A 19,649-nucleotide genomic window follows, 5' to 3' on the forward strand; every position below is an offset into this window, starting at 1 on the left:
GAAACAAAGTTGCTCATTAGGATTTTTTTTGTCAAAGTTTACCAAATGATTTTTATTTTTATAAAATGTCTACTGTGCTTAAAGTAATAATAGAACAAAGTTCACTACACAAACACAATGCCATTTCAGGGCAGTATATACTATTAAATAACATATCTATTCAGTTTAGGTTAATTTCATCAGATATAAAGTTCCTTTTTAAGATCAGATCCTTTAAGCAGGCATAAAAAATGTTTCTAATTAAACCCAACATTCCTTAATCAAAAATGATTTTCATAATAGTTTGATGTAATGTCCTTACCTTATGTATTGTGTTCTTATAAGCTATAAGCTTAGGCCATTAATATTAACATAAATTAAACTAAAAAAAAACAGCTTGTGTGAAATCAATATAACATGTTTCACTTTGTTAATAAGTTAATGAAATAGATAAAAAAAAATACTAGAAAAGCATCAGGAGAGAGCAGATCTCTGCTAAACAGCACATTTTGCTCAATTTTGTGACCTATAGAAAAAAATCAAACCTCTGAGTCACACCTATAGTAACAAATTCTTAAAAATCTCTTCACAACTTTTTAAATAGTGCTGCTCACAAACCAACCATCAAACACGACCAAAAACATAAACTGTGCGGCTGCCCTGACAGAGGCACAGCGTGCTGCAGCCTCTGGTGTCTGTTCTGCTCTCTCCTTCATTCGCTCTGCATTCTACTTTCTTCATTCATCAGATCGAGACTTCACGTGAGGCATAGCTCCCTTTTCTTGTGTTTTTGTATTTTCTCTTCAGTAAAATACTTCCAGACCTTTTGGAGGTGATGCTGAAGTTGTCAGTAGTCACTTCTGGGGAACTGCTGGTTCTGCCACATCTCCCTAACTCACAATGTGAAATGATCCTTTCCAAATTTGTTGTATTATGATCTGGATTATCAGGTAAATTTAATGGACTATGAGGCATACCTCTGGTAAAAGCGTCATTAAACTCTGTACATAACTATTTAGGAAATCCTGCTAACAGACAAAGAGACAGAAAAACAAGCACGATTATAAACATAACCAGATTGGTGGTGGTAATAATGTTTTAATTTGTTAAACATGACAGTACTTGAAATAAGAATTAAGTGCATCATTGGTTAAAGGGTTTTTAGCCACATCAGCTTAGTTTAGATCAAGATGCTGTTTTTTTAATGTTTCTAACATGTTTGCAGGTTGCAGGAGTATGTAGAACTTCTATTTTCACTATAGATACCCATTAATGCTCCATATGTGCACCAAACAAGATCTACCCACTGTGGGTATAAGTACAGTGGTGTTATTATTTATTTCACTTCGATATGAAATGTGAAAAATTTGTCTAGGTGAGAACACTGATCAGTTTCTGCACATCAATCTCTCCTAGATCTGACAGCTTGGCTGACTGCCGCTCTCCAAGGTGCTGAGGGGGAATCTCACTGTGCGCTTTAAAACCTGCTGAATAGCCCTCAGCCTTTATCTGTGGCGATTCTGCTCTGCATATAATCTGTTTACTGCCTCTGGTGCTCTGCATCTGCTGGTACTGGTTGATCAGTGAAAGACACACTCTCAGAGCTAAACCTCTGTTTATTACACTAATGTTAGGGAAATGCTTGATGAATTTTAAAAATACATTTTACTAATATTTGAGGGCCAATATTTGAAGCTGATATTGCTTTTTCCCCTCAAATTTAAGATAACTTTACACATTGATAACAAACGTTACACAAGTTTTGATTAAAAACAAAAAAGGAACATTTATTAACTAATCAAACACTGATAGAAAATGGGTCATGGTGTCCTTTGGTAATTTGATTATATCTTTAGAAATTGATGGAGGTGAGTAGAGTACCCTAAAATTGTACTCAAGTAAGAATAGCAATAATTTAAAATTTTTTTCACTCAAGTAAAAGTGGAAAGTTGTCATCCAAGAAAGAAAGTAAAATAATGATGTAGTCAGATAGATTTATGTGCACGCTCCGATACTTTAAAGGCCAAAATACATTGAAAACAAAACAAATCTGATTACAAAAAAAAGCTCCTTCCAGAAGAAATACTTTTAAAAATCAGTATTTTTCAGCATTAAACAATAAATCAACCCTGACTGTGATTATATATGACAGTAGCAAGAAATTTTACTGAAGTATGAGAGGCAATACTTCACAAGAATGTTACTCAGGTAAAAGTAAGAAGTACATTGCAGGAAAACTACACCTAAAAGTGTTTTTTTGCCAAATAATACACAGATAATTGTAACTGAGTAAATGTAACTCATTACTACTCACCTCTAAAAACAAGTGACTATTTGATTTTTGTGTTAAAATACAAAATTTTAAAAAGTTTTTTGTTTTTTTTTCGTCATAAAATAATACATTTAGAAAACAATGAAGTCATTTGAAAACATCTGGGACTGGATGTAGCCACTTATTTGACAAAAGCACCAAATTAAACAGGAGACAGATACCCAAAGTAAGTAAGGAAGAAATTATTCTGTAAGAAAAACAAGGATATTTTGCAAAGTCGTGGCTGAGAAGGTGTCGTAGGACTAGTTCCTGGTTTAAGCCCTCTGCTTAACCAGCTCAGGTGTTGTGTCTTTGGCTAAGATACTTTCCCACCTTACCTACTTTTGTTGGTCCAATGGACCATTGGCATTGATTGTTTGGCAGCCATGTTTCTGTCAGCCTTCACCAGCACAGCTACAGCGACAGAGTAGCTCACCACCATCGGTAGGTAAATATGTGTGTTGTAGTGTGAAGCTATTGGCATAGCTATTTGCAAAGCATAGCATTCTATCATGAGCAATCTTCTGCCCTGATGGTTCACCTTAGCTTACCTTACCTTAACTTCACTCGCCTGCCTAACTCTGTCCGGTCTTCTAATTATCACTGATCTCATCCACCTGCGTCTGTTCCTTTATATTCGGTTCAGCCCAAGCTATCAGGGCCAGATCATTTTTTTTCTGCCTGTTTCTTTATGTCTGTTAGTTTGTCTGTTTAATAAGTTTAGTTAATTCCATGGTTCGTGTTTCGGTTCATGGCAGCCAGTGGATTGAGAGGGTTTTAGTGTTTGTCTTGTCTCCTGATCATGCCCTGGTGATTCTACGTGGGGCCCTCAGGGTTTTGGCTCGGAACCCCAGGGAGGATCAGTTTATTCCCTTAAGCCTGGCTCCAAGGAGGAGACCAGTTTAAAGTTTCCTGCAGTAATCCCGGTACCACATCTTGGCTCTATCCCTCAACCACTAAGCCTGCCTGTCGGCGTTTGATCCTGCCTGTCTGCATCTGTGCGCCTCTGTCTGGGCACGCTTCTAGACCCGTTGTGACTCTGAACCTACCTTCTAACTCTGTGGGTTCCTGGATCTTTCCTGTGTGGTTCGGAAACCCTAACCGGACTACGGACCCATGCTTCTAGGAACTGTTCCTGTCTGATCGGTATTCCTGTCGTGGATGGGATTCCTGCCTGCCCACTGCTTGGGGTTGCTGCATTGGGGACACTCTGGACGGCTAAGGGCCGCATGTTGTTGGTAATGCATCTGCTGATCCTGCCTATCATTGAGAGGACGGACTGAAATGTTAAACCAGGTAAGTGACTCATAATCATCTCCTGTCAGATGATTGTGGTCACTTACCTGTGTTTCTCCCTCCAGAGTGTCAGTGATAGGGCAGTGCCCTGCCCCCCCTCCAAAAGCCGCTGCGGTCCACATCTCTGCGCTTATGTTCTGTCTATTTATGTTTTTATTTTAATAAACGTTTTGTACTTTCCTGCTGACGTTCTCACCTTGAATACTGGGTCAATCTGTCCCGTTTTATGACACAAACTATTCCAATAACTTTTAATGCTTTAGTCTTTTCAAGTTTCTTGACATCTTGCTCCCCTATTTACTGTACATTTAACATCTGTCCAAAGATTTATGTTAATGACAAGCCCTGTTTTACTCTTTTTCAAATTTTAACATAAAAATTGTATAACCACTTGTACTTCAATATCTACACTCACCGGCCACTTTATTAGGTACACCTGTCCAACTGCTCGTTAACACTTAATTTCTAAGCAGCCAATCACATGGCGGCAACTCAGTGCATTTAGGCATGTAGACATGGTCAAGACAATCTCCTGCAGTTCAAACCGAGCATCAGTATGGGGAAGAAAGGTGATTTGAGTGACTTTGAACGTGGCATGATTGTTGGTGCCAGAAGGGCTGGTCTGAGTATTTCAGAAACTGCTGATCTACTGGGATTTTCACGCACAACCATCTCTAGGGTTTACAGAGAATGGTCCGAAAAAGAAAAAACATCCAGTGAGCGGCAGTTCTGTGGGCGGAAATGCCTTGTTGATGCCAGAGGTCAGAGGAGAATTGACAGACTGTTTCGAGCTGATAGAAGGGCAACAGTGACTCAAATAACCACCCGTTACAACCAAGGTGGGCAGAAGAGCATCTCTGAACGCACAGTACGTCGAACTTTGAGGCAGATGGGCTACAGCAGCAGAAGACCACACCGGGTGCCACTCCTTTCAGCTAAGAACAGGAAACTGAGGCTACAATTTGCACAAACTCATTGAAATTGGACAATAGAAGATTGGAAAAACGTTGCCTGGTCTGATGAGTCTCGATTTCTGCTGCGACATTCGGATGGTAGGGTCAGAATTTGGCGTCTACAACATGAAAGCATGGATCCATCCTGCCTTGTATCAACGGTTCAGGCTGGTGGTGGTGGTGTCATGGTGTGGGGAATATTTTCTTGGCACTCTTTGGGCCCCTTGGTAGCAATTGAGCATCGTTGCAACGCCACAGCCTACCTGAGTATTGTTGCTGACCATGTCCATCCCTTTATGACCACAATGTACCCAACTTCTGATGGCTACTTTCAGCAGGATAATGCGCCATGTCATAAAGCTGGAATCATCTCAGACTGGTTTCTTGAACATGACAATGAGTTAACTGTACTCAAATGGCCTCCACAGTCACCAGATCTCAATCCAATAGAGCATCTTTGGGATGTGGTGGAACGGGAGATTCGCATCATGGATGTACAGCCGACAAATCTGCGGCAACTGTGTGATGCCATCATGTCAATATGGACCAAACTCCCTGAGGAATGCTTCCAGCACCTTGTTGAATCTATGCCACCAAGAATTGAGGCAGTTCTGAAGGCAAAAGGGGGTCCAACCCGTTACTAGCATGGGGTACCTAATAAAGTAGCCGGTGAGTGTATTTCTGGAATGTGTAGCAATCTATGCACTTCATATGCATCGCATGGAAATATCTTAATATCTTATTAGGAAATATCTGTTTCCTAATAAATTAGCAATAAGAATTTTATGTATATTCATTAGGTGAAAAAAATCAACCCAAAGGGTTGGCTGACCTATATATTAGTCTATTTCTAATTCTTACTTCCTACAGGTGTGAACACTGATAACCTACATTAAAATTCTATTTACTATTGGACAGAAATCGAGTGGCTGAGTGATTGAATGACCTTTCACAAAAACTATCCTCTTTTCCCCAGAATTTCACGCATGTAGAGCAATGGATTCTTTCAGTGCAAGTGTTTATGCTTAATCTATTTGCAAGGCTGAAGATCTGATTAATGCATTTGAGTTCAAAATTTAGCAAGTGAGGCATGGCCGCTTAATGTATGACCTTGTGAGAGGAGCTGTATGAGGAGAGAATAGCTACAGCTTTCCAATCACAAAATAGATAAGATGCCTACTGTAACACACACTATTGCTGTGGAAGAGCATGCTATGAGATAAAACACTTGGACTATTTAGTCAGACCAATTTGATTGTGCACTAGATCACGATCAATGTTTTTTACACTAACAACGTGTCAGAAAGACTTATTGCCTGAATCTGCAGCTTCCCTAGGCTTTGTGGAGCATTGCAGCTCATTCTTTAGCTGTCTGTTATGCTGCTGCACTGTTATATCAGATACAGCAAGAAATATTTTAACAGGAAAAAGGCAGCAAAAAAGATGACCTGGATTATTGTAACATAAACATGAAAAAACTATTTTGAGATGAAAAAAAAAACAGTGTATTGGGTTTATTACACCATATAAGCCTTATAAGGTGGTATTTGTTATTTTTAGATCCAATTTCCTGTTTTGCATTATGGGGAAGACAACAATTAAAAAGGAGAGAAAATTATTTTAATTATAAAATAACATCTTCATATTTATATCATTCAGTGTCAAAAGGCAGTCCTTGATGCTCACAGCGGGTTTTAGATGTGTCATGCTCTGCTCACACTTAACGTGGTACAACTGTGGTGTAGCTGCTGTGTGGAATCCTAGGAATCCAAATCATTATAATCAATGAGTACACTCACATCAGCCACAGTGCAGCGCAGATGCAACAAAGTGTTTCTGTGAGAAAGTAGTTGGCTGCAGCGTTCCCTATATTAAGCTCCTGAATTTCGCTCGCTAATCAGGAGAAGGCGCCATCAGACAGAAAAAATGTCCTTCTAAAACCAAATGAAATGTATTAAATTGATTGCTTAGAGATTCACTTCCATACAGAAAGCCCATATTCTTATCTTAAGCTACCACAGTATACATGTCAGATTAAATAATATACTTCAGTAATAGTACCGTATAGTATATCCGTAGGTTGTGCTGTTCCTTTTGCATCTCTTTGCAGGTGATAAAGCACACTGAATACGTTTTATCATTGTCTACCTTTTATTTCCTCTTTCTTTCATCTTTTCTTCTTTTTCCTTTCCTGTTCTACTTACATTGCAGTGTCCAAATAATGTGTAATACTCCCTGCATTAATTATAATAAAGCTATTTATATGCATAAATCAAGCGGAACACTACAGCTATAGCCGTACTGCTCCACCTGTGAAAGCAGAATTTGTTGGAACCTTTTTTGGCATCATGACAATTATTCTTATTGCCATGTTGCCAGACAGGGGACCGTTAAAAAATAAATAAATAAATAATAATAATAATAATAATAATAATAATAATAATAATTGATCCACGACTTACTTGGCTAGTGCAAAAAAGAAAGTGAACCTATGTGAACTTTTTTCTCCTAAACACCATTTCAGTAGTAGGAGCCATAGCCGAAAGAGGATGGTTGATGTGTTCAGTATGAGTGACTTTCACTACCCGATCCGCACCGGAAGCACGACGTACCATCGGCTCATTTGCGCATGTGCACGCAGAAATACATCCAGGTCGCAATAAATAATGTAATGACTGTAATAAAATCACTTATTTTTATCCTTAAATCACTAAAGAATACTAATAATACAAATCTTTCAAACATTCTGACATTTCTGAGACCATCTGATGCTTCTTACATTTTCTCCGTTAAACAGCTCATCTGACATCATCGAACATGCTCAGAGTATTCCGGCAAAATAAGATTAAACAATGTTTTTTTTTTTTTTTATTTGTTTCTTTAGGTTGTGCACTATACACCATAATGTTAACATAAAAGGCAAAAGCAAAACTTAAAAAGACTAGATTTATTTTTAAATCCAAACCCAAAAAAGTTAGCTCCAGGAAGTAGCATATGATCTTATTTCCGGTACAAATCGGGCACAGACGAGTGACCAAACAGAAAGGATTTTAATGCTTTTATATTTCTCAGGAATTACATTATCAACCCTAAACACATTATAGTTTTGTACACTAAGTATTTTTGGGGTAATTTAGGTCTTTTTTACAAAATAAAATCGAGGGTGACCCGGATGTGTATCTGGTTGTGCGAATAAGCTGATGGTACGGATCATACTACCGCTACAGATCTGGAAGTAACATGGAAAACAGCAGTTGACTCCCGCCAGATCTGGCCAGATCGATTACAGCACGGGAGGCAGGACTTTAAGGTGCATGACTTTTAGCACCTGTCTGCTTTCCTGCTAGCATAACAATAAGACTACGACCAGAACAGAGCAATGTTTTAACTATGTCCTAAGTGAGATTGATCTAACCTTGAAACCTCAACAACAGACCACTGTAGTATAATTTCTTTTATGGAAGATTGGTAGAATTCCCTTATGACAGAAAGAAGGCCACGATTCACACCATTTTACCATCCGGAGGGGGAAACATATAATTACAAAACCGTATTCATACAGCTGTCTTAAACACTTCATACATTCAGCACTGCATCGTCACATTTGTTCCCCCAACCTTCAGTCATTCCATTGTGGATGCACGTGCACGACTGGACGCTCTTCCTGGAAATCTCTTAACTTATGACCTGATTGCGTGGGAGTCAGCCAGTAAAAACCCTGTTTTTGCTAAGATTCGTACGTGACTTCCAGTTTGTAGACTCCCTGTTTACATGCTGCATTCTCTGTGTTGCTAAGTGAACATAAGGCCAGAAACAGGACTACATAATGCAGTACAACTGCTTCCATATTTGGCAAGCCAGCCAGATGTTTATACTCTACACTTTAAAGAAAAGAGATATTTGCCATTCTCATCATTTGTAGTTTTTGCATCACATCTGTAGTTATCTGATTGGTTCTAACTTCATGACGCTACTGATTTCGAGGTCTACCAGCTTTTTACCAGACTGAATGCAGAGCATGCCATATCAGTTTGGCTATCAGTGTTAGCATAAAGAGCTGGTTATACCCCCCGCAGCAGTGTCGTTTCCACAATGGCGGTCATACAAACAAAACAAGCCAAACAGGAAATATGCATAGTCTAGAGCGGATGTAGACTTGACCAATCAGAGGCCTCCTGTCTGCAGCACTGTCTGCGTTCACCTACAATTTTGGAGAGGTGCAGCAGAGTGTCTACGGAAGGGGCGGGGGCACATTTGCATTCACCGCGAGACACACGCAGACGACCTGGTTTCTGAGTATAAATCAGCCTTTAATGTTAGCATTTTAACACACCACATTTATATGAAAGCAATTTAGCAAAATAAAACAAAATTTTTTTATGCACGACTGAAAGTGCACAATGCTGTTTGGTTTGCAAGTTTTAAGGGTTAAGCGGGTGCTGGGAAGATTTAGTGGAGATAAATAGCTGTTTAGAGCTTCATTTAATTCTTAGAGTAGCCGTTTTTTCCATCCTCATTGTTTGCAAATTTTGAGTGAACTATGAAATGTGTAAAAAAAATGTCATTACGCTTGAAGTTAATAAAAAGGAAGTAAAGATAGGAGGCGGCCATGGGCCACAGTGTTTTAGTGTTGACCTTACTCTCTCATGTCATCTAGTATAAGTGAGGGTTGCTGTCATTCTAATGCTGCACTCAGCGAGGGAAACAGCTTATCTTTTATGAAGGTACTTGAGTTACATTAGGACATTTTTAGAAGAATGTCTTTTCATCTCCTCTGGAGTGCATTTATGCTTTTTCAAATAAGTCAACAACCACCTCAAGCTCATATTAAAACATTTTTGCGAAATATAGTAACAGGATTCAATTTTAGACTTACAGACTGAACTTTATTTATCCCATGGGATTACTCCTTCACTATTTTCATCAACTCTGATATCATTCTTCAAAATGTGCAAAGAAAAAGGTTGATGGAAACACATCCAATGAGCAAGGGCTCTGATTGTGTGCACTGCTGCATAAATATCCCCATAAACGAGTGAATTTGGTTTATAGTAAAATGTTGGAATTGTTAGTGTGACCAGAAAACTTCTATTTACATTTAGTCAATTCCCAATTCCCCAAACAGCCATGGCCAGGTTAGCTTTTCCATGAACTTTAAATGTTTAAGCTTGACCTTAACCCTTTATAGGGCACTCAAAATTTCAAGTTAATAGTGTGATTAGCATGAAGGACAAGACCTTATTACCTTTGTAACATTAATAATATATGGATATTTTGATGGCAAAAAGTAATGACAATGTAATAACAAGAATATATTAAGAAAAATAACAAATGTGTTTCTATAAGAAATTAATGAAAAACACTCAGAGTAAAGAATCAAAAACATTTTTTGGTACAACATAAAGTTAGCAGAGTTAATGCTGATTTATACTGAATTGTGCTATACAAATAAATTTGCCTTGCCTTTGCCTTGATACAGGCACTTACATTTTTAAGTATATAAACCTAAAAATAATTGTTAAATAGGCTTATTAACTTTTTAACTTAGCTGTTTACCCCATTTTTTTCTGCTTAATTTACAGTAGGTAATATATCATTCAAGGGCTCATCTAATTGGTCAAATGCCAAAATCAGATGTGCAGCCATGTAGGAATATCTTTGCTGAATGGCTGGATATAGATCTTGTGCGTCTAGACCTCACTGAGGGTCGGGTGTGGGGGGGGGTGGACTCTATTTGTAAGGGATATGCACTTTTAGAGATTGCCCTATATTAATTAGGAAAACAAGCTGATTACAAAACAAGTATCTTTTAAACGATGTACAGCTAGTTCACACGTCCTCACACACATTTCACAAGTGACAAGCTAAATTTAGCTAAAACTGCAGCACAATTTCATTATCAGTGAGAGAGCTGTGCGTTTTTCAAAAGATGGACTTTTGGGTTAATTCTGACTCATTTCTAAATATCACTATGAAATCTACAGCTAGATGTTAATTGTCAACGGTTTTAACATACTGACTAAACATCTTCTAATATCTTCATAATTTCTTAAAAAAGAAAATAAACAAGTTAACTTCTCGTCCTATTTGTAATATGAATTTATTTTACTTTTTTACAGCAAAGAATTTTGGGTTCCTGACCTGCGAAGGGTGCGATTTAAACAGAGTTCACTTTTATGTTTTCGTAGGTGAAATCTTCTCCATTGTGCATAACGATTCCACTACTGTGTTTTTACAAACCACCAGTAAAGCAATAAAGGGGCATTGGCTCAGTCTGAGAGTGAATTCTATTCTAGACAGGGAGGATTTTCTGCAGTGTGACTCAGACAGCCTTCAGCACAAAGCAAGACAAATGTCACAACAAGAAGGACAAGACAGAGCAAAAATATTCCCAGAGACAGAACCCAGAACAGCCATTTAATGTCCTATAAGCTTTAAAGATGGACGGTATTTTCAATTACAGCCGAAATGTAGTAAAAGAGTAAATCTATTAGATATGAAAAGGTTTAGTTGACAATGCAGCCCTTTTGCATCTTGTTTGAGAATTCCTCTATTTGAGAATAATTCAATAAAGCAGAATCAAGAATTTTTAGATTCCAGGTAAAAACAGACAGAAGGACCTGTATGCTCGAAGATGTATGTAAAAAGACCCACTCAGAGAGATTTCACAAAGATAATCACATTGAAAACACTGATTATATGTCAGCTCTGGATTTTCCATCTTAGTATTTACATCTTTTTTATAATGGTCCTATATTATTCTACATTTAAAAAAATAAAAAGGATCATCAATGAGGCATGCAAAGCATGTTTTTGCCATTTGTGCAGGAATATTCCTCTCAGATTATGCAGACAGCCTGAACCAAAAACCTCCTTATCCAGCCTTCCTCTGAATTACCTGTTTTTACTTTCCACACCCTGATCTCCCGAAGGCCACGCCCCCAAAGCCACAACCATGACAACCAGTTTGTAAAATGGCCTAGGATTACAGAACGATACATCTGATGAATGCTGTGGAGTGACCGATGAGCTGCTACAGACCGCTCTGGATAGCTTATTTCCCCTGATGACATCATAATGGGAATCATTTCAAACAGAGCATTTTAGGGAACACATTAGCTAAGAGGTGGAGAAAGGCAGCGAAAAGAGGTGAAATGTTTTTTTTTATTTATGAACCTCATACACAGACACAGAAGGTGAATTTTGCATGATATGGGAGCTTTAATAACGCCTCTATCATTTAGATAATGATATTTTACATATTATTATGTATCATTTACATATTACATAGTAAAATTTTGCTTCTTTCTCCTTAACCATTAGTTAGTCTCAACAAAAGTCCGCCTACACAGAGTCTTTTCTTGTGGAGGTTCAAAGAAAACATTTTTTATTCCCACTGTCCCTTCATGCCCAGTGTGAGGGATTGCTCTATTATTGTAAAAAAAAAAACCTGTTGTTGTTCACGGTAAAACGCCGGCAGCTGTGGTTGCCGAAAAACCACCGTAAAAATAAAAACTGGCCCCAGAACATTTTCTTTTTTACGGCAAAATACCGGCAGCCGCAGTTGCCGAAAAAACTCAGTAAAAATAAGAATACGGCACCAGAACATTTGTTACTTTACGGTAAAGTACCGGCAGCTGTGGTTGCCGAAAAAACTCCGTAAAAATAAGAATACGGCATCAGAACATTTATTTCCTTTACGGTAAAATACCAGCAGTTGCAGTTGCCGAAAATGCCCGTAAAAATAAAAATACGGCACCAAAACATTTTCTTTTTTTAAGGCACAAATCTGGGAGCTGTGGTTGCCAGCTAGATCTGTAAAATAATAGTGAACATAATGCACATAATGCATGTCTACTGAATCGTGTGAAGTTAATTACTAGATGCAATCAGCTGTTTTTACTCAATTGGAAACCTTTGAACCACCTGACTGGGTTGACACAGTAAAAAGCCTTGAGATTAAATGTGTTGTGATTTGGCACTACATAAATATACCTAATTCAACTGAACACAACTAATTAGAAACTTCAAAAGATGATTAGATAGAAAGAGCTGAAAACCAAATACCAAACTAAACTCAAAGTTCATTCATAAAACTCTTACTAATACCAAACTGGAAGATAATTACCATGAAAGACTGGATGTAGTTTCATGTCTGAAGCAATATTTTAAAAGTAAATAAATAAATAAAAAACATTTTCCTCACCTGCATTGTCGTTGGTTGTCACGGTCAGTCTGTGGGGCACTCGAGGTGAAACTTTGAGTGCCGCTCTTATCTGATAGAACCTGAGAAAACAAAGAACCCCCAACACGGTTAAAACTACACTTGAGGAAATTGAAGAAAATTACCATAGGAGTTGTAATCTAAGACGAAAATGTTGTAAATGTTTGCCATCACAAAGTACAAAAAATATGGTAAAAAGTCCTCAGCTTGTTAAAAATGCTGACAAATTTTTAAAAGAGTTCATCATTTTAGTTTACCATCATTAGCTTCCTTTTGAATCTAGAACGGAACTTAAAATTGAAGGAAATAAGCTTGAGACTGGTATTGAAATGTCAAAACTTTGGGAAAACCAAGTCATTTTTATCAGTGCATTTATCTTTCATTATTGATCAGTAGTTATTTGGCTACATTGGCCAGATAATGTTTTACAGAATAATCAAAGATTTCCAAAATCGACTTAATATTGTTTAGACCTGTATTATCATCCTGTCATTGAAATGATTGTTTTCCTTTAATTCTCCTTTAACAGAAATGAAAACAAATAGACTTACTAATGTAGCCGGACATTAAGGAGGCGTTCCCATTTGTCTATATGATCTACAGCAGATGGTTGGCAGATGGTAGATCTTCAACGCATGAATACCTCAGTCATATTTTGAATCAAGGCTGGTTTCTATACATGGCAGAATTTACAGATCCTTTTACTAGGAAGAAAAATCCTCTTTAAGATTCTTCTTAATTAAATTAAGTCAAAAATCTGAACAATATTTGCCTAATATATGTGCCATTTATTAACATCTTCTTTGAATGCACTATTCAGATTTCCCATAGAGTACTTTACAATAAAGTTTACAATAACCATTATTTATAATAGGTAAAAAAAAAATATATATATATATTAATGATTAAGAGACATCCTATCAATTTTGGATAAATATCCATAAACAGCATCTAAGCCATTTATAAAAGGTGACTGGATAATTTATTAGAGTGTCAAGCCCATAGATGTTAGGGTAAAGTTAAGTGCAACATGACCAGGCAAGTTAAATTAGAATTAAAGGCTAGGTTTAGTACTTTTGTAGCTTTGGAGGCGACAGTGACAGAGTTAGAGAGTTCCTGCCTTTGGACTGTTGAAAATCCAGGAGTTAGACCGGGCCCAGTAGTTAACAGGTCAGAGCCACTGAAACCAGGGAAAACATTCACATAGGGGTTCTCCAGCAGTTCCTGAGCAGCCAGAAAATCCTACCTCTTTGCCCACTGGTTCCCACCAACCTGTCCACATTTCTAACCGACTTTAGCCAAATTCGCGGCTCCCCTGTTTAGAAGTCAACTCAGACAGTTGATAGCTACATGGTCAGAAACATGGAGTTGGAGGCACCAGAGACCATTGATACATGTTTGCCGTTGAAAAGAACACAAAACATAAAACCAACCTGAAACTGCTGGCGAAGGATGAGCTTAAATACAAAAAGATTGTTATTCATGCTGACGGTAATGAGTGAAGGTCAATAAATGACGTGTAGCTTCGATTTGTGTAAGTTTGCCAAAAAATGTTGGGTGCCGTAATTTTCTCTGGTCCCCTCCCTGATCTGACCTGTGTTTGCATGTTTAGCCGCATGTTGTCATTCATCTGCTGGTTGTCTAGGTGGTGTCCTGAAAACAACGTGGGTTACATTAATAATTGGGAATGGTGGGCAGAACCTGGTCTGATTCAGAAAAAACGGCATCCATCCCACTTTGGTTGGTGCAGCTCTTTTTTTCCAGGAATCTGGCCGAATGTATTAGTCCTCTAAAACCCTGACAGCCCAGGGTGCAGACCAGGAAGCAGAGCTGTAGTTTAACACACCTCTCTGCAGCTTCTCTACTGTATTCCTGCCCATTATTTCATCCAAACAGTGTCTTGCCCACGAACGAAATCAAAAAAGTTAGAAAAGAATCCTAAACAATTTTATTGACTATGCTTTACAACCATTTTCATTTCTTTTTCTATGTGTACATAGTAGCTAATTGGTTTTGTTGAGTTTCATTAGTTTAATTCAAAGCTTTTTCCAAGTAAAATTTGTTTGACTTGGAGCTGAATAATGTTTTTAAATTTGAATGGATTTTTTTGTGAATTTATTCCATAGATAACTTATATGACTTAACCGTTTGACCAAAATTTGAGCTTGAATCACACTTTTATTTGTTGTCGAAACTGTTTTGTTCATAGAACAATACATTACAGTCCCAAAATAATTTAATTAAATAACATAAAGTCACTGCATCATTTTATTCCACAGCACCTTGTTTGGATAATGGGAACATTTTGTGTTGATAGGCTTTGTAATCCTCCTAAAAGCAATGATAGTCCATTGTTAAGTCCTTTAACTTATTAAACATGAAGGCTAATCAATTACAAATTTTATAGCCACTCAATCAGTCAGTTTAAACCTTGAATTAGTGTAGAAATTCAAATAAGTGTGTACTGTGTTTATAGTAGGCTAACTAAATGAAACATTACGATTCTACTTACCCCCTTTGAAAAAGATCCACATTGTGAAACTTGTGCAGTTCTACAGAAAACTCCAGCGTTCCCTGTACTTCAGACATGATATAGTCCCACTCATCACCTAAGAAAAGAAGAAATGCCTATTGAATATGACTGATCAGACAAACAGTATGCACAGCAAAAGGAAAGATGACTGATGATACTTCTAAAATTAGTTTGCTTCATTTTGTCTTCTGTCATCTGCGGAGGAGTGACTCAGACCATCCATCGGATGGTAGGAAAAGAACCATGTGGCCACAAGATAGACACCTTGCTCTTAATATAGCGCAGATTATTACTTCTGGGATAAGATTTAATTATTTCTGGGAGAAAAGAACGGATGTGTGGAGTGGCAGCTTCCCTGTGCTGATGTTGGATAAGCATCAAAGTATTACAGCCCTTTGCTGATGTGGTAATTATGTGATTCTCTTTGTACAAATTACTCAATAAATAAAATAATTAATTATTTACCAAATATATCTCACAGACAAGGAAATATTTCTTTTTTTTAGGCATTTACATCTGACTTCAATAATGCTTCATTTCTTCAGAAACTAAGTAAATAGAAAGCAGTTGTGTGCCTGGATGCCTCATGCTCAGTGGAAAAAGCACTTTGCAATCTCTGAGTCGTTTCCACGGGACAATTACCCAGAACATAAAACTAGAAGTACTCAGTAATGCCTGTTTTAAATGCCCTACCGTCATCCGGGCCCCTGAGAAGTACATCTTCAAGAGCTTAATGACTACAGACCTGTCACTCTGACGTCTGCGTTAGTTAAATCCTCTAAAGGCATCCGTGTTTTCATTTCCCTATTTACTTTGAAAAAAAAATGCTGTATATGACATTTAAAAACAGATAATCAAAATATCCTTTATTTTTTTCACCCACAGAAGTTGCTTTTTTTTTTAAAGTGAGCAGTGCATGCTGGGTTGAACATGCAGTTAGGCCAGAGAGGACTGTGACCTACAGTCAACACACACTGTAAACCCAAAAAATAATACTGACTCAATAGTATTGGGAAGAAAACAATGAAAATCCACTATCAAGTCAACCCAACTGCTAGCAACCATAGCTAAAGGGAGATGTCAATTGCTACCATGAGTTATAAAATTAACCCTCTTGCAAATCACCTGTTATTGTCTGATTGGTCCAAATCTCTTTGAGTTGGTGTTGGAGAAACAGACTGGACCAAAGACGGGCTTGCAGAGAACTGGACTGAGCCGAAGGCCTTCCCTCCACTGAACCAAAAACTGTAACTGCATCCCCCCTCCTTCCATCTGATCCTTCATAACTGCTCTGCTTGGGTAAACTATAGGTAGACAGAATAGTCGTGTTGGTTTTTTTTATTAAGTTTTGTGATTCAACTGCTGATGATTAAGGGTTTCACTGAATGCTAATGCTCACCACAGAGCTAACGAGTCACATGTTGCTGAAGCTAACTGCTACATCATGAGCTAACCCTCTCTTTGTTTCAGTTGGACCAGACCAGAACCAGAACCCCTGGGGCCAGCTGAGCTAACGGGTCTTTCAGCCTCATCATAGTTTAATGAGTCATTCATTTTTCGCCATAAACTGAATGAAACTTCACTGTTTTGACTACAGTTAACGCCTCTGTGTCAGGGTTTATTCACATTTTATCTGCTGCTATGATAAAGGACACTTTCAAAAGCATTAAGCCTTAAACTTCAAACATCAAAGACTTCAAACAGACTCTTAAACCCCTCTTCCCCTTTTATTTCTTTTATTTTGCTTATTTTCAGAAGTGTTTAGTGTGTTGCTCAGTTATTAGATATAATACTGTGTGATTGTAGCTAATAAAGGCACCATTGTATTTTAACTCGCGGCCTTTTGTTATCATTTTACACAGTGAAAGATTTATCACTCAGGTTGGATTCACTTTTCTTTCAGTAGCATCTAAATGAACAGAGACACATTTATTTGGTTGGTGATTAATAACGTTGCTGCGAGCCACAGCCTGAATTACTACAATGATGAAAGATAACTGGATTTTTAAAAGCCAGATTCAGGAGTCCATCCTTTTAGGAAAGGGGCTAAAACCCTAATCAGTAAGCGTGTTACAGTTATAATCATCAATTAATAATAAATAACTAGATTTAAATCCTATTCATTCATACACAAACACATCAGGCCAAAACCCACATTTACACCCTTTGTTGGGATCTGGAGGTCTGGGATCTGGAGGTCTCGTACGCCCTCTGGTGGGCGTACGAGACCTCCTGGAGCCAGAGCTGATTGCACCACCTGTCGCTCATCTGCTCATCAGGAGATCCGACCTGTTGTCCGGGTGTGTAGGTGGGAGCAGGGCGTCGTTTGCGGTCAGCAAATCTCTTAATTTGGGCAGATGTCCGGTTCAGAGCAGAAATTGTGTCTTTCCAGATCTTACGGCAACGGCGGATGTGGTGCTGAACAGATGGAACAGAGATTTCCTTTTGTCGGCGGGGAACAAGGGAGATTTCGAAAGGGGACAGACCGGTTGCAGAAGATGTGTGGGAGACAATTTCTGCTCTGAACCGGACATCTGCCCAAAATAAGAGATTCGCTGACCGCAAACGACGCCCTGCTCCCACCTACACACCCGGACAACAGGTTTGGCTCTCCACACGTGACATTCCCCTCAAATCCATGTCCCGTAAGCTCTCTCCCAGGTTCAATCATTACTGGCAAACACTCTGGCACTGGAGAGAAGTCCTCTGCCTCCTTAAATACGGATCTCCTGATGAGCAGATGAGCGACAGGTGGTGCAATCAGCTCCGGCTCCAGGAGATCTCGTACGCCCTCTGGTGGAGAAAGTGGACAGACCTCCAGATCCCAACACCCTTGTGCATTGGCACCCAGAGTACTGCGGGCCGATATCAGCATTAAGCTTTAAAAAAACAAAAAAACTAATAATAATATACTGTATTCAGTTGCTTGCTTATATTATTTTGTCTCTTTCCAGACCCCAGACCACATTCCCTTTATTTCTGGGGGGGCTCAGGAGTGAAAACGCATTTCTATTGGTCTGCTTTGATGATTGCATTTCTATTATGCTTGAAGTGAAGATAATGTGAACCATCATACATCATTTGAAAAGAATGCAATTTGTAAATCTCAATCTGACAATTTTTGTGAATTAGAAAATATGAGATCTGTAAAAAACATGAAAAATAAAACTAAAAAGAGAACATTAAAAAAATAAAAAATAAAATTCTAGGCTCACTCTAGTTTAATCCTAATCAATATGATTATCTCAGACATATATTTTGACTGAATTAAAATAAAGACAAACATCAAATGCACCCAAATAAACAATATGATTGAAAAGTCAATAAACGTAAGAACATTACTCAGTGTAACACTTTTAGTCGACGCACAGCAACACCAATAGAAAGTGCACTGAAAGCTGAGCTCCCATCAACCTAAAGTGGAGGAAGTACTGACAGTGTTTACAACAAAGTGTATCAAATAGCTTCTCATTGAATGCTATGAAATGTAATCCACACATATGCGGTGGGATGGGGATAACGCTCCTGCCCAAGCGCTGCAACAGCAACACAAGGAGTTGAAAGAAGGTGGGACATAATAACAAATATATCATCCCTGCTGCAAAATACAGTACCTCAGAGAGGTGTAGATTGTGCAGAGAAATCAGTCCGGTTAAAAGACTTGAATTTGTACTTTTATCTTATCAGCAGAGATTTGTCATGATGTTCTGGTTTACTGTACATTTTTATTAACCTCTGGCATCATTAGAAGCATCTTTCACAAAACACTAAGCAAAGAAATCAAGTGGATGTTAATCATCAAACTGAGGTAGAGTGAGCCTACATTTATAACACCAATGATTATCTGATGGGCATCTAGATAGATGGATGAAGTAGAGCTGTAATATGCTGAATTAAAAATACTCAGTGGTGTCAAAAGTACACACAGTTGTTATTTAAGTAGAAGTATAGATACTGCAGTTTAAAAGTTGAAGTAGCATCTTGACCTCTTTACTCAAGTAAAAGTGAAAAAGTAGCTGCTCCAGAAACTACTTAAAGTCTAGAAGTATAAAGTAACCTTTCAAAAATTAACAGCCAGAAGCCACTATATGAACTGAAAGCTACATTTTTAGGGCCAATAATGAGGGAGGAGTTGTTGGTCTCTAGGGCTGCAACTAACGATTATTTTAAAAATCGATGAATCGGCCGATTATTTTTTCGATTAATCGATGAATCGGACAAAAAATATTTTTTTATATTAACCTCTTTATTTGAAAATAAACATTTTAGACAGAACAAACAAGCACACAAGTACAGGTTGCTCATTAACTGTAGCAATATGAAAAATAAATGTTTGTGTTAAAACTACGCAAA

The 19,649-nt window shown here is 38.0% G+C and overlaps 1 protein-coding gene across 1 annotated transcript in view; it reads right to left on the reverse strand.

Moving 5' to 3' along the window:
• fam135b (family with sequence similarity 135 member B) overlaps positions 1-19,649 on the reverse strand; it is a 97,760-nt gene that overhangs the window by 58,811 nt on the left and 19,300 nt on the right. The window contains exons 2-3 of the mRNA XM_015398285.1: positions 15,276-15,372; positions 12,746-12,825 (exon numbers count right to left, since the gene is read on the reverse strand). Of these exons, the coding sequence (XP_015253771.1) occupies positions 12,746-12,825; positions 15,276-15,352 (157 nt within the window). The 5' untranslated portion in view covers positions 15,353-15,372. The remainder of the gene's footprint in view (positions 1-12,745; positions 12,826-15,275; positions 15,373-19,649) is intronic.

Source organism: Cyprinodon variegatus, unplaced genomic scaffold, assembly GCF_000732505.1.
Source record: "Cyprinodon variegatus isolate N-32 unplaced genomic scaffold, C_variegatus-1.0 Scaffold923, whole genome shotgun sequence".
Taxonomy (NCBI): domain Eukaryota; kingdom Metazoa; phylum Chordata; class Actinopteri; order Cyprinodontiformes; family Cyprinodontidae; genus Cyprinodon; species Cyprinodon variegatus.